General features: G+C 34.0%; 1 protein-coding gene across 2 annotated transcripts in view; it reads right to left on the reverse strand.

The window, feature by feature from the left end:
• Positions 1-3,853: 3,853 nt before the first annotated feature.
• LOC106476413 (zinc finger protein Gfi-1b-like) overlaps positions 3,854-16,525 on the reverse strand; it is an 88,740-nt gene continuing 76,068 nt past the window's right edge. For both annotated transcript variants that reach the window (XM_022381299.1, XM_013937078.2), the window contains exons 3-4: positions 10,845-11,582; positions 3,854-10,479 (exon numbers count right to left, since the gene is read on the reverse strand). In XM_022381299.1, coding sequence (XP_022237007.1) covers positions 10,277-10,479; positions 10,845-11,316 — 675 coding nt within the window. In that variant the 5' untranslated portion in view covers positions 11,317-11,582 and the 3' untranslated portion in view covers positions 3,854-10,276. The remainder of the gene's footprint in view (positions 10,480-10,844; positions 11,583-16,525) is intronic.

The following is a 16,525-nucleotide window of genomic DNA, read 5'->3' on the forward strand; positions in this document are numbered from 1 at the left end:
TATAAGGTATATGATAACCAGTAGAGAAATGAAAGAGTTTCTTGGGTTGAAATTTTATATGGGTATTATTAAGGGGCCAGTCTTATTTCATATGGGTATTATTCAGGGGCCATTCTTACAAAAGCATCTTAGGAAAGAGGTTGTCCTTAAGACATAACTTAGGAAATATGTGTTTCCTAAGATTGCTTCATGAAAGGCTTTATATTTTTAGAACATTTTAAAGTTGTTTCCTAACTTTAGGATAACTAAATAGGTGTCTTAAATTAGAATTAAGCATGGCCGTGTCTAAAATTGCATACAACAATTATTTTTATTTTCAGATATTTTACGTTGATACATTAAAATTGGCCTTGTGGTGAGGGCGTTAGACTCGCTATCTGTGGGTTGCGTGCTCGAATCCCGTCACCAAACATGATCGCCCTTTCAGTAGTGGGGGCGTTATAATGTGACAGTTAATCCCACTTTTCGTTTGGTACAGATAAGCCCAAGAATTAGCTGTAGGTGGTGTTTACTAGCTGCCCTTCCTCTAGTCTATCGCTTCTAAATTAAGGACGGGACGCGCAGATAGCCTTCGGGTAGGTTTGCGCGAAATTCAACAAAGAAAGAAAAATATATTAAAATTATTTTTAAGTAAAACATGTTTAACTGAAAACATCCAAGGGAATAATACAACTTGTTAGACAAAACTGAAACATCTATCGGTTTCAAAAGTATTCTATGACTTATAAAGTTTTCGATTATACCTTTTTCATAATTCACTGAAAAAAAAATCTTGTTAAAATATAAAAAAAAATATCTGTTATATTAATGAAAACTAAGAAACGTGTGAGTAATAAAACCTTACAAATTCTATTTAAAATAACTGACCATTCAATATACTATATTCTTAAGATACATTTTAAGCCGCTCTTAGACAAGATATTACTAAGATAGCATTGTGAAACAACTTATAAAACATCTTACAAAATTCATTAGTTTGATTTTAAGTATTGACTTAGGAAAGAACATAAGAAAGATCTGAAGATATTTTCGTGAAAATGATTCTGGAATCAAAGACTGAAATGTACAAGTCAACTTATACATTGTGCAATACTCCACTTTTCAATTATGTGCTCCGCACAGAGGTTTCAAAGTGTGTCAGCAGTGAAAGGGTAAATTTTCATTAAGCCTTATTGTAAGGTTTAAAAACGTAAATATATTTGTCATTGAAACTTATAAACTCTGTTTTGAACTTCAGCTTGTCCGCACAATCAAATTGGTTAACAAACATTCTAGTGATTAACCTTGTCCAATAGCATTTCTATTGAGTGCATTTTCTTAGTTCACAAAAGAAAAGATATTAAAGTCTTGATCTGTCGACTTTATTTAAAAACAAAGAAAAAGCTAATTTACTTGCTTTTATAGATCACCCACATAACTGCCAGTATAGGAAATCGTCCACATGATTGTTAATTAGAGAAACGATGAGTATTAGATTTGTTTTCTAAATAACCAGCTCTATATCAGCCGTAAATTGAATATGACCTGTTAGAACTGAGTAGCAAATAGTAATTATACTTTTATTGTTCACATGGTAATATTGCAAAGAAAACTACACAAAGATAAAATCAAGATAGAAGTATATACATTTATATATATATATAGGTCATTAGTGGACTGGTGATTATTGTGTTCTCGGACTGTGAACCTGAGAACTCATGGTTCGGAACCTGATGTTGCAAAAAATGCGCCTTGCACATGGGACAGGAGTCGTTATAAGAGAAACAGTCAAATTTCCACTATTCGCTCAGTCAAGAGTAGCCCGAGAGTTGGCGTTGGGTACTGTTGTCTAGTTGCCTTCCCTCTAGTTTCTAAATTAAAAACTATAGCCCTACTGCAGCTATGTAGATTTGTGCGAAATTCTGAAATAAACAGAAACACACACACGTATATACAAGACGCTCAACGCTCAATCTTCAGGTCGTGGGATCGAAACTCGTCACTCAACAAGCTCACTTTTTCAGCCGTTACGATGGAACGGTCAATTCTACTATTGGTTGGTAAATAGTAGCCTAAAAGTTAACAGTGGGTGTTGTTAACTAATTCCTTTCCTCTAGTTTACCGCTTCTAAACTAGGGACGCCCAGCGCAGATAGCTCTCAAGTAGCTTTGCACGAAATTCAACAAACAAACAAATGTTTATGTATTGTTTTTGTTTAATTTTGTTGAAGGTTTGTCCAGTTTATCAATTCAGCCACTGGTGATACTAAAGGTTGTTAATATCATGACCGAAATTCAGGAGTCTGAATCCAAGTTCGTTGAAAAGATTTGTGTTTTGAAACGTATTTGATTGTCATATGCTCTTGGTCTCCAGCCAGACGTTGAAATAACGGCAAAGATTATCCCACATATGAAAGGAACCATGAGAGATTTGCAACTTGATATTTGCCACAAGACTCAATTGTCTTACAAATTAGCATCTTGATCCCTCCAAGCAACACTAATTGTATGTTTAGTACATATATATATATATATGTGAAATCCTAAAGGTCAAATCCCCTTGTAAACTTATGACAAAATTGATGTTAGCATTTGAAAATGAATTCACATTTTCTTTTCAGTATAAGAACTGTTTGGATGTTACATGCATAATTTATTATTATTATTTGTGATTATTAGACCCGACAGAAAACATATGTATCAGAGAAATTTTACAATCCCTTTTCGTAAAAAGAACAATTATTTTTCAAAGTACTCAATGAATCTTATATCATTTTTCCAAACAACTTTTAAGACCAATTATTTTCCATTTATTCATAAAAAGGAAATTATGTTTGGCTTCATTGAAAAATTAGAAAACAAAATGTTGATTTTGTTAGAATGCACTAAAAAAAACATGATACATTTGCATCGACTGCGGTGTTGCCTTTTGTAGAATTTCGTTTCGAAAGGTCCAAGGTTAAAGTCGGAAATACACCGTAGAATATGTTCCGCATTTTCAGCCGTGGGTGCAATACAACTGTGACAGTCTATAACGCTAGTCGAATAAGAGTAGGTGCGTAAGCGTGAGGTGCTTCTGACTGGTTGTCTTTTGATTTGTTGGATTTTTAAATTAAGAATGCCTATGCCATAACCTTGGGATCTTTGACTTAGCTGTTCAGCTCGTGTGTATGATAATGTTATACTCTGGCTGAAAATTTGAAATGCATGCAACATTCTATTTTTTGCTAATATCTTGAGTTTTTATATAGTTTCCTTCCTGTTAATTTTCCCAATATATTTATCATTGTACCTAGTTTTACTTTTTCCAGTTTTCCGTAATTCTGTCTACGATCTGGAATTTCCATAGCCTTTATTTCCGTTTATGTCTCCAAAAACGTTATCTTTTTATCCAATTTTCTGTCAGGTTTGCCTTCGTTTTATTTCTTGCTACTATCCGTAATGTCCATATGTATATATATATATTTATATATTTATTTATTCCCTTTCATTTCCCCAATACCTTTAGTGTTTTATCTATGTTTATTAAACCTTCATTGTTTCTTCTTTAAAACTATGTTGAGTTTCTGTGTTTTTTTGTGGCCATTCTTTCCTGTTTGGTTTTCCAAGTCAATCTTATACAGAACGAGTTTGTTTTCTTGTCATGTATTAACCTGTGGTTTTTCATAACATCAGCTTACAAATGAAATTTTTACGTTAGCAATAAATTATTGTGCATAAACCTACAATTTAAATTTATGCAGTCTATGTAAAATATGGGCGTCAACGTATGTTAATATTTATTATTTGTTTAGGATTTTAAAGTATAGGTATTATTTCTTCTGTATGTATATGTCTGATAAAACTATGTGAATAAATACAAACGATCTTCGACGTAAAAGCAACAGTAATAACTTTATTGGAGCTCAAACATTTCGTGATACCTGCTAGAACCGGAATACAAGGAAAACATGAACAACAGATTAAAATACTAATGCTAATTCCGCTTTCTGACAAGCCGTTTGTATCACGGCTTTTAAAACATTGGAAACTCTATACTTAAGAAGTCAAATGATGAACAATTATAATGCTGACCTTATACATCATACGTAACGAACTTCGTAGCATGTTGTATGTTATGCAAGTTGAAATGAGAGTGTTGACATTAAACAAGCTGTATGTGTTTTGTGTTACATAGTTTACTGTTGATTCAATCACCTTTGTGTTACATGCTATAAAGTACTGTGATCACTTTATTCGTGTTGGATGTTACATAAAGCGTCACGTTATTTTTAATCAGAGTTGTGTGTTGACCTTTAAACAGATTCACTAGAAGTTGCGTTATGAAGTACAGTGTTGAATCAATCTAAACTGTGTTTTTATGTTGTGTGTTAAAAATAGAACTTTACCAAAGCTGTGTATATTTTGTTTGTTATGAAAGTACAATGTTTAATTTCATAAGGGCGTTTGCTTTGTATATTGTACAGAGTACAATGTTGTCTGATGTGTGTTTATAGAATGTATGATCTGTAGGTGTTGACGTTACTTCAAACTGCAATGAAAATTATAGCAGCAAAAAACAACAACAAAGAACTTGATCTCCATGAAAATGTATGAACAGGTTGTTGAAAGATATAAACAATTATTTTATGGTTTTTATCTGCATGACTCCATATCATGACGTCATCTTATGATAAGAGAATAAAACACATGAATATAAGAAAGTTAACATGGTCTAAGCATGTTCCAGAGAAGAAATTGTTATATGATCATTCAGGTTAACAGTTAAATTAATCAATGCCTTTCGAGAGATTAACATTGTATTCCCCGCTATCGTAAACGTAAATCGTTTGTTTCATTTCTTTATTGTATATATGATGACAAGCAAATGTGTTTCACTAAATACAGAAACCTATTTGGGTTAATGTAATTTACTCCAATGGTAAATTATTAATGTAAAGTTTTCCTCGAGTATTCATCTTTGTCTTCTAATCTGACAGGAGCTTGAAGATCATATACACAGGCAGATCTGTAGTACATACACAATATGGTTTAATTTCAAATGTACAACTGATTCCACTAAGAAACTGTTAACTTTATTTTTATACTTTGACAATACATCTGGAAAAAGAACTACATTTACTCTTCAGATAGTAATAAAAACATTTTTATTTCAGCCAATGTTTCGCATTGTGGCTTCATCAGGGCTAGTAGTACAAGAAGCTGCAATGGCGAAACGATGGCTGAATTAAAAAGTTTTATTGTTATCTGGAGAGTGAAGGTCGTTTTTTTTTTCAACTTTATTGCCAAAATGTCTAAATCTCTCCAGTATGTCCTACAAGTTATGAAAAACAACAATGTAGTTTCTTACTGTGAAGGATTGGAACGTGACAAAGCAATCGTAACGACTAAAAACACGATTTCAGTCAACAATATAACCAACCTTCCTATTCTTACATAGATTTGTGGTGTGTCATCAAGTCAATATTTTATAATTGTTAAATGTATAAAAAAAGGAAATATTAGATATTTAATAGTTTTTTATGTGTACAAAGCTTCGGTTAAAAACGATTCAAGATAACATAAATTTGAATCTGCGTTGAAACAAAAATACACGAAAACAGCATTAATTTATTCTTAGCTGAGTTCCGCATTGATTTGAAACAGAGTACCTTATTTGCTCAAGAAATGCACTCAACATTTGGTTAATTGATCCATTTGTAGCTTAATTTCCGTAAGACAAATATTAGGAATATTTAATGTTTTTTTTTTAGGGTAGGAGAACGTTATACACTTCCTCACAGCATGAACGTCTGTCTGAAAAACCATTCCTATGAAGAATACTTATGTTAAAGTAAATGGTTGGATCCATCTCATTTGTTAATGTTTGGAAATCCTATTCGCTCAATGAGAACACTAATAAGCAAAGGACTAAAACAGTAAACCGACAGGTACATATTCTACCGGTTTCATTAATAATATTCATATCAGCTTTAGCTAGCTAGTCGGTTCAATCTTGATCTTTGCGTATTATTAAAAAGATAAATCACTTGCGACTGTAGCTAATGGTATGTTTTTGGGGGAGAGGTGGGGTGGAATGAAATTTCAAGATCACGTTTGTTAGACAGGAACCGTTAACAAATGTTTTACTCAAGTAATTGGAGAAATGGTAATCAAAATGTTTCATTGTTATTTTTCGTCACAGTTAGTCGGGATCAAGTAAAAATGATCATTTTTATTAATGAGAAAACAACAGAAGAGTTAAGCTGCAAAGGGTTTGTTTATTTGTAATTAAGCAAAAAGCTACACAATGGGCTATCTGTGCTCTGCCCACCACGGGTATCGAAACCCGGATTCTAGCGTTGTAAGTCCGCAGACATACCGCTGTGCTACTGGGGGGGGGGCAGCAAGCAAAGGAAGACGGTGAACACTATTTTACTTTAGCTGGATTATTTAGAATAAAAACAACCACGACTTTCAAACTAAAAGATTTCAACTTCTCACATATAATACGTTAATGATGATTCGGGTAGCTATAATCCAAGAACAAACTGTTTGTTCCTTATTATAAGAAACCAAGACTAAGTCCTTTATTATTATCCTCTATTACCTATAGAGAAACTAGGTTAGTTAGACAATAATTAAGAAAGCAGAGGACTAAATATCTGAGCGTACACAAGGTCTACAAGACTATGCTACTTGTACCCAACACTAGAGGACCTGAAGATTACTAAACTTATTTCATTCCTAAGACCCCAAATCCATATTTACGAAGCGCTTCAAAATTAGATAGTTTCCTTCGTATTCATTTTATATCGTGCATTATGATTATTTTTATTCATAAAAAAATGTGTTTTTTACGAAAGAAAAAAAAATATAATTTTGAGCTTCTGAACTACTTGAAAGTTACTCCTGAGTACGAAATGAAATAATAGAAATACCAATAATGTCTATTCAGTCATTAACGTAAGTTACAATCTAGCATTTAGTGAAACGAGTGTTTTATTTTGCTCCTTAGCGGTTTGAAAAGCTTCATTATTATCATATTTACACTCTTCCACCAATTTTGTTCACCGGTGTGTATCAGCAAAAAGTTTACGGACTTATAATGTTAAAATCCGAGAATTGATTCTCCTCAGTGGACAGAGCTCAGATAACCCATTGTGTAGCTCCGCGCTAAAAACAAATCCACCAATTTTAGTTTGTTTTTATAATAGATTTGCGAATGAGGTCACAATTAATTTGCCTGTAGAATGTTAATCTGTTTTGGTATTATTCTGGAAAAATGTTTCCTTGGAATTCGTAAAAAATCGTTGTTTGCTATTGGCTCAACCTGTATGAAACAGATTCATAACTATCACCTAAACAGATTCAACTTTTATCAGCAACTTCGAAGTGCTCTAATTCACAGATACATTCTGAAAATTGAAAGAAAAAATAATGGTTACATATAAATTTTTAAAACTGCTGTGAAGAAAAAGAAAATATTTGTTTTATTCTACTGTATCCAAAACTTAATTAACCAATTTAACAATAGGTAAAAACTTAACAAAAATGGAGTACATTCATAAATATCTATTGAGTAATCTATTAGTAATTCGTGTTCCTTGTTAATAACTCATAAGTAGCTACCAAACTATCGGTTTTCGTTACGGAACCTGGATTCAGAACTTATATTGAATGCGAGTTTAAATCTTAAGCGATTAGATTAAATAAACTCGTAAATCTAAGCTTCTTGGATCTCTGGCGAGTCTCTGTGTGGTTGGTTGTTTTTTTGTTGGCTTCTTCGGTGGTTACTTTTTACATATAAAAGCTCGATTATAATCAACTTAGTAGGAGAATACGTCTCTGTGCATGAAAGCTAAATTATCTGAGAATGATATAATTATTTCATGTTTCCTGAAGTGGACAAGACACATTGTTTAATGCCTTTTCCATAAAGATATCAAACACTATTATATATTACAAATCATAATGTATTAAAAATATTATCACTTAAAGCTACCGGGACATTACACAAAGATTAATCCATGTAGTAGCGGGAAAACAAGTTTTCTAAGCCTCTTACTTTTACTACTTATAGTACAGTATCAACAAAGAAAATTGTACAAATAGAGAACTGAATTAATACTCCAAGATATTCCATGGGAAGAAAAAACAGAATGTAGTAATCAATTTTTGGATCACCTATGAGTGGATTGAAACCAGAGCTGATCAGGCGAGGCCCCGCTAACCGAGCTAAAGGGTTAACACATTAGCTAATTCACACAACCACATCCTTCACATAGGGTCGTGGTACGATCACTCTAGTTAAGCGGCAACTTTTCGTGACATAATTCAAATTTTGCGGCATCACAACAAGCGATTGCTTTACCACCTGAGCTAAAGGTTAATCTGCTAGCTATTGTCAGTAATGGACTTTTTAACTAGTCATACAAACACATGTGCACATTGGCTTAATTGTTATGTAACTATGCCAGTTAGGGCAGTATGTTAGTTTTGTTAGCCTTGCTTTTTTGTTACAGGCAATTTAAGTTATAACAAGGTGTTATTTTATAAAGGTAAAAAGAATATTGTTTAATGATAGAACATAATCTTAAACTTTCTTCCTGTTAAAGTATTTTGTAAATTTTCTGAAGTTAAGTAACGCTCTAGCCAATATAAATATTTCACGCTACGAACAGGGATAAACCAAGAGTAATGGGATAATAGTTATTTGTATTTATGCATGTCTGTTTATTTATTACTGATAGTGTACATTGTTAAGCATAACAAAATGATCAAGGACATCGTCCAATCACTGTGTAGTAAAAATTAAAAAAAATATTATTTTATATTGTTTTTTTTTATTTAATAAAATAGAAGGAAGTCAATTTTTAGTGCAAAAAATCAGTCTATGTGTGTGTTGAGTATTACCTAAAAGTTAATAAAAATTCATCAACTTATTATGTGTTCCCATGTATTAGATGTCATTAATTTACCGAATTACTAGATTTGTTTGAGTTAATATAAGAAGATAATATCTTAAGACTGAATAATTTCAAAACATAAATATGTTTCGTATTAATTTGTGCTTAAAATCATAACTGTGGTGTTTACATTCTATTTTATTGGACTGATCCCTATTTAACTGTAGTAATGCAAAACGTGATATTCAATTCAACTCATTCTGTCACAACTTTCCATGTGTTACTTGCAGGGTTAACCGTCTAACCTTAATAAGAAAGTATTTGGACTTTTAACCTTAACAATATCAAAATCACCTATAAATCAATTCAAACTGTATCTACTTACAATACGTCAAATAAGTGATATAACAATTCTTTGAAATTCAGCACGCTATTACTCTTCAAATAAAATCTATCGATACAGTCTTGGGCCTAATGCTTATTTAATTGCGTAACAATCAAGCGAAACGATTAAGATATAGTACGAAGTAATAGAAATTAGCTCCAGAAGCTAGTGGTGTAATATGCCAAAATTATTTTAGAAAATTTGTCTATGAGAAAAAAAAAGTTACTACCCTTATTTACCATAATTCTAGAAAGCTCTAGAATCAAACCAATCATCAGATTTATCACAATAAATAATCTCCGCGAAAGGCACCTTTGTCATTTAAGCATTATTAAACAGAAATTTTGATTGGGCGAAACAAGGTGCTGAAGTATATCAAATATAGTTTTAAGTCGATAACCTGGATGCCAACGTTACTTTGTTTTATTATTTGCTTTAGCTGTCTAACTAAAAACAGAGAAACAAAAATGCCTTTCGCTTTTATGTATATAAACACGTCATAGTGACCACGTATCAACGAAACACGTTTATACAGTGTTGATCACCGGATACTTCATGAGAGATTCTAATGAAGGTGTTCATTCTAAAAGCATATAAAGAGAGGTAAGATACAAGGAGGCTTTTGGAACACGCTAATAACATTGAAAAGAATTATTACAGCAGATAAAATATACTACACTGAATTAGCAATAAAGATAATTTAACATCGAAGTATTCACTTTTCTTAGCAGCAATTAAAATTGCGTCATCCTTTTTGTTTTAATCTTATAATTACAATGAGATTCATAAAGCTTCACTTGACTTAAAACATTACATATACATACGTCTTCACGTCGTGTAACTCAGTAAACATTGCAGTATTTATTCTCTCTTTTTTTTTTGTTTTAGCTCTGTCCGCTAGAATCAACAGACTGTGTAATATTAAAAATTGAGTCATTAAAGAAGATGCATTTAATCATTACTGGTTCAAACAACATATCTCATGTGTCTCTTCTTAATCCATCTCTTCATTCTGCATTTGGTAATTACTGAAGAAGTTGTTGAACCTGCTGAACTTCGGCGTGTTGAGTTTCTTTGTGACGTCGGAGATCAACCTTCCTCTGAAAAGCGCGTCCACAAACGTCGCAGGAGAAAGGCTTGTAGCCGGTGTGCTTTCTGCTGTGTGTGATCAAGTTGGACGACTGACTGAAAGCTTTACCGCATATCCCGCACTTATGGGGTTTTTCTCCTGTGTAAAATATATAATGTGTGAAGAGTCTTAATTCATTTTCTGAAACCTACAGGGCAATAAGTAGCATTCGTGAATTATTATTAAGTAGATATATAATCAACCAATCGGTGGTGAAATGATCACTTTACTATTCATTCTTACACAGACGAAAAAGCAGGAGGTATACGTAATTTAAAAGCCACACTCATTAATTAAGCGTTAAAATAATTATAGCACAGTTATAATAAGAAGGTAATAATTCTAAAACACACACACACACACACACACACATCAGTTTGAATGTATAAAATAAATTATAGAATGGCAAATAATTTTGTCTCTTTCTCTCTCTTTTATTGTGTATAAATCATTCTTTCACTGACCTGTATGGATATAGGTATGTTTCTTCATGTCCGACTTCTGGTGAAACCTTTTGCCACAGTACTGACAAGGGTAAGGTCTGGTATCGGAGTGAATCAGCAAGTGAGTGGACAGAGTGGACGACCTCTTGAACGACTTGCCGCACTGCTTGCATTCGAAACTCTTCTCTGCAGTGTGGATAGCACGATGCTGACTCAAGCTTACTTCATGGCCAAAAGTTTTATTACATAGTTCACAGGCAAAGGGCCTTTTTCCGCTATGAGACCGCCGGGCATGCACTTCCAGGCCATGGGGAGTACTAAACATTTTGTTACATTTAACGCAAGAGAAGACGTCCCCAACAGCCATAGGCTTAACCACAGTGTCAGGCTCAGAACCTACAGAAAACCCGGACTTACTGGAACAGGGAGCTGCAAGACTGTAAAAAGGAAATCCAAAACAAGCGGATATTCCTCCTGGAAAAGGACGAAACATTTTTTCGTGGGCTGACAACGTGAGTCCACCCGGATCTTGAGTTCCCAGACCAAGTAAAGGGGACGTTGAGGTGGAAGGTCCGCGAAACAGAGGTGTTTGGTGGGATTCTGACAAGAAAAACGAGCTAGATGGAAACTCGGATGGCCAAGAGGCTAAGCCTAATGGTCGATAATCAGGCCTAAAAATTGAGTCAATAAGAAGGGAGCGGGCTTTACTTGAAGATTCTTCTAATGTGGTCGTAGTTCTGGACGTATCACCCTTGTTACCTAAAACAATAATTCAACATAAAATTCACACATAAGAATTTCTTTCTACAGACACTCATATCACAATGTTGCCTCAGTATATATATTAACAACACCCTCTGCTTCTTATAAATCAATTCACTTGGTTGTAAGAAAATATTTTCTTTCGCGATATTTGTAGCAGCAAGGTTTTTTTTTTAGTAACAAGTTGCCTAAACATTATTGATCGCCTCGGTGTCGAACATTGTTTGTTACAAATGTATTCGTTAAATGTTACAATTTTCACACGAGAGTATGAAACGGTTATCGCTCAACAGCATTGGTTAACTATCATTAACAACTTGATTTTTACTGAAATATATTTACTTGGCTTAACTCTTAATACCTTGCACGTATTTGCTTATTACAATGATTGATTTGTTTTTTTTTGTATTAGTGCAAAGCTACACAAAGGATTGGCTGTCCATCGCGGGGAATCGAACCCTGGATTTTAGCTTTGTAAGCTCAAATACTTGTTGATGGCCCCTCCCGGACAATTAAAAAAGAGAGATAATCTTAAACTTTCTAGTGGACGTTACTTTATTACTGTAAAGGTGCTAATTGTTAGTTTGTTTTTGAATTTCGCGCAAAGCTAATCGAAGGCTATGTGCTCTAACCGTCCCTAATTTAGAATCGTTAGACTAGAGGGAAGGCAACAAGTCAATACTACCCATCGCCAACTATTGGGCTACTCTAATCGAATAGTGGGATTGACCATCACATTATAACGCCTCCACAGTTGAAAGGACCATAATATTAGGTGATGGGATTTGAATGTGCAACCCGCAGGTTGCGAGTCGAGTGCTCTAACCACCAAGCCATACCAGTCACTTATGGATTAGTCTGTGTTAAATTTGATCATAATTGGAATAAGATACTTGGCTACCTTTAGTTAAATGCTATTTGGCTTGGCTATCTTTAGGAATATTTGTTGACTATCTTGAGAAATATCCCTGCCAATCTTTAGAACTGATTCAGGACTGCCTTCAGTGCCCCTGTGAGGCCGCAGGGGGTACCAAGTCGTCGGGACCTAATGGGTACTTCGATGGTGTCAAATATTCTGAGTTATCTTGCTTCAGTTAAAGCATATGATATAGTAAATATAAAATATTTTATAACTATTGTACTAATTCAGTACGAGAAGTAATTGCCAATTTAATTTCACTTAGTTGCCAAAAGTGTATAATAATAATGATTTGTTTGTTTGTTTTGAAAACAAAGCCGCATTGGGCTAATTGTTGTGTCAACTGCGGGGAAACGAACCTCGGATTTTAGCTTTGACACTTGTACATTTCATGTATATGAGATGTTATGATTGTTTCGTTTTATTTATCGTATTTTACATAAGTGTTTGACAGTACACCTATCCCAAATAATATACCTATAACTATTACTGCAAACCAAGTTATCACATACGCAAATCAATGACGTCACAGATCAGATATGTGGTAGCACGTTTGAGAGCCGTCTCGAAAGTCAGTGTTCTAACGTTCCATGGTAGGGGAAATGTTATAAAGAAAGCGTGCGTGGAACAGTTTGAAAGTGATTCAGAAATGATAAGGGCAAAAGTTGCAAAAACAGAAGTAGCCAAGCGAAGAATTCCAAACGAGAAATAGCTTAGGGTGGAGGAATAAAACAAGTATTAAATTAATCAATAATTAAAATTTATTACTAATGATTTAAATTAATGTTTATTTACAAAATGGGTGAGTGGTAAGAAAATATTGCAATGTTTTCTTTCTCCTTTAATTTTTTTGTTGGCAAGGAAATGCAGCTGACTGAACAGGATTCTTTCTTCCAAGCAATATACCTTTTCAAAAATGCTCTAGAATCTCACAAGGAAAACATTTCACGTATGGAATGCTTCAAAAATAAAAGAAATGAGAACTTCAGCTGGAAACTTATTCGACGTTAAATAATAGAGCTCAAATTTAATCGAAATTGAACGGCAGAATTAGCATATATATTTAACAGGATAATTGCAATAATTATGTATTTGGCAAAAAGAAATCAAGCTTTTCGCGCAACTGTTAAAAGCGTAAGCCACCTTAGAACCATTTTTTAAACCCAAGTAGAACTGATGCCAAAGTTTAATTCCATAATCAATGAACATTCTCAAAGATTCACAGAAACGAAGTAAGTCTTCAACATTTTAGCCTTGAGTTAATACATCTTTTCTCAAAATAAGTCAGTAATGAAATTCTGAAAATTCAACATCTGAAATAGCATTCTATAATGGCCAGTTGACTAAGCCTCTGACGTAAGTTATCAAGAACAGCTGTCAGAAGTTCTAAGAACGGTGAATATCCAAGGAACGGAGATAAATGTTGAAGAAGATTTCATTCCCTTCATTTAATGTTAAGGCGACACTTGGAACTGCTCTATTAGAGGTGCCCCCCAGTGGCACAACGGTAAGTATGCGGATTTACAACGCTAGAAACCGGGTTTCGATACCTGTGGGGGGCAGAGCACAGATAGCACATGGTGTAGCTTTGTGCTTAACTTCAACCAACCAACCAACTATTTGAAGTTATTCTTGAAGAGATTGAAAACATGGAATACAACTCAAAGAATGCTAACAGTGTTAAAAAAGACCAACACGAGGTTGTGCAATCCAGGTTGTTGCAGTTAAATGAAATGACAGTTTTCTTTCCTTGTGGCTGTCACTTTTTGTACCTTATACTATGTGATGCTGTAGATTCTTACAATTGGTAAAAAAAGTTTTTTTTCGGTTTTCTTTAAAGAATATATACTGTTGTTGCAGCATAAACTAGCAAATGTAGTATTTTGAAGTCCTTTGCAAATATCACTCTATACCCTAAATGTGAGTGTCAAATTGAAAGTGTAAAAACGGTAAGATACCAAGAGAAAGATATATTGAAGGCCTTGATGAAACTAAATGAAACTATAACGGATATTCAACCTATTCCGAAGCTAGATCATTAGCAGCTGAGATGTCATCATATAAATGTCTAATTTATTTAGCAGTTTGGCATGATGTTTTTGTATGAATAAATATATTCAGTAAGAATTGCAGAGCCCATCTATGTAAATTGATATTGCTAGAAATGTAAGCAATGTCATACGAAGACTCTTTTTTTTTTCAAACCAAAGAAGAGTTGTAAAGATGCCACGACAATTGCTAAAGAAGTGTCATGATTCTTAATAGTTGTTCAAGAATTACCATCAAAGACTCGAATTAGACAAAGGAAGCTCCCTGCTAGTTAAAAATTTCAGGATGAGTCAATCACTGCTGCACAACAATGGTTCAAAACGTTTTTTTATATTCTAAGGAACTGTGCTTTCATGAAAATTGGAGACAAGTTTGAGTTGTTTCGAGATTACATCTTAATATTTGGAACCCTATGCCACGTTTATGCAATTCAAAATGTAGTGCCCAATGCACAAGTAAAATCGTTCATGGATTTAGCTGTAGCACGATGGAGCTGAGTCACATATTAACGGAATTGATTTAGCAGCGGTTGAGCTAGCAACAATGCTCCTACACATTTGGTGCCCCTGGCACACTGCGTTTTATTTACAAAAATGATTTAGCAGTAGTATCTCCCAATGTGTACATTGCTCTTAGGGCGTTGCTCACAGCTCCGCGAACTGTTGCACCTGTTGAGAGGAGTTTTTTCAAAGTTATAAACCTATTTGACATCGTAGATGTTTCAGGAGCATCTCGCAGGGGTCGCTGCTGTGCCCATAGAAAGAGATGTTGCAAGAAAGTTGAATTTCCAAAAAGTTGTCCAATAATTCGTAAAAAAGAGAAATCCAGAACTAAGTTGGAACATTCTAATAACTACGTAAAAAAAGAAGGTGAATGCGAAAATTTATATTTCTTAATATGTATGACAAATGTTCCACTTTCACTCCAAACTCAGGTACTTCGGTATTGGTTCTCCGCTGGGACAGAGGTAAGTTTACGAACTTACAACGCTAAAATCTGGGTTCGATTCCACGCGGTGGACACGGCAGATAGCACAATGTGGCTTTGCTCTAAAACTAACAAACAATCTTGGGTATTGAAAGCAACCCATAATTAAATAACTTGCTGGAGGCTAGAAATTTGTCGCAACTGTCATGAACATATCCTTATGAAACGTTTCTTATGAAGCTGTAGAGAACGTTACTTGCCTATCTTTATAAAAGAAGCTTCCTGGTTATCTTGAAAGTTTTTTAACAAACATATTAACTACCGACAGAAAAAAGCTTTGGCTTTCCTTATAAAATAATAGCTGACCATACTCGTCCAACTCATGGGGAAGATATAAAGGCCACCAGTGGTTGATAATGGGAGAGTAAGATCTGAACGCAAACTCATCTATGTCACTTTCTGGGGATGAGGGGGACTTAGGCTACATGTCAGGTACGGTTACAACCGCCAGTTATAAGCGGACACAAAAACAAACAGACTTATGCCAGATAGTGGTTTAATTTATTTAGCTGTTTTCATAATATCCTATTCCACTATTTTTAGACAATGTTACTTGTCTACCTTCAGAACACATTACTTGATTATTAAAAACAGTTGTTAGGTTATTTTAGGAGAATTATATCTGTAGCTGTTACTTGGTTTTGTTTAGAAAAGTTTATTTATGCATTTAGAAAAGTTTTACTTAGATATCCACAAAATATTATTTTAAAAGACGCTATTTAACTTGCTGTATAAAACTTTGTTTACAGCAGTTACTTGACAATTAACAATATATAAAAAAATTAGCTATCTGTCTATAAAGCATTTAATAGAAACAGTTCTAGAAAATATCACTATCTTTATGGGCTGCATGTTTTATCTATGTTTATACAGTTGAAGATTATTCAATGGTTTCCCTTAACGCTATGCCAGGTGGATAAGGCGCTCGACTCACAATCTGAGGGTCGCGGGTTCGAATCTGCATCCCACCAAACATGCTCGCCCT

Source organism: Limulus polyphemus, unplaced genomic scaffold (genome assembly GCF_000517525.1).
Source record: "Limulus polyphemus unplaced genomic scaffold, Limulus_polyphemus-2.1.2 Scaffold155, whole genome shotgun sequence".
Classification (NCBI taxonomy): Eukaryota; Metazoa; Arthropoda; class Merostomata; order Xiphosura; family Limulidae; genus Limulus; species Limulus polyphemus.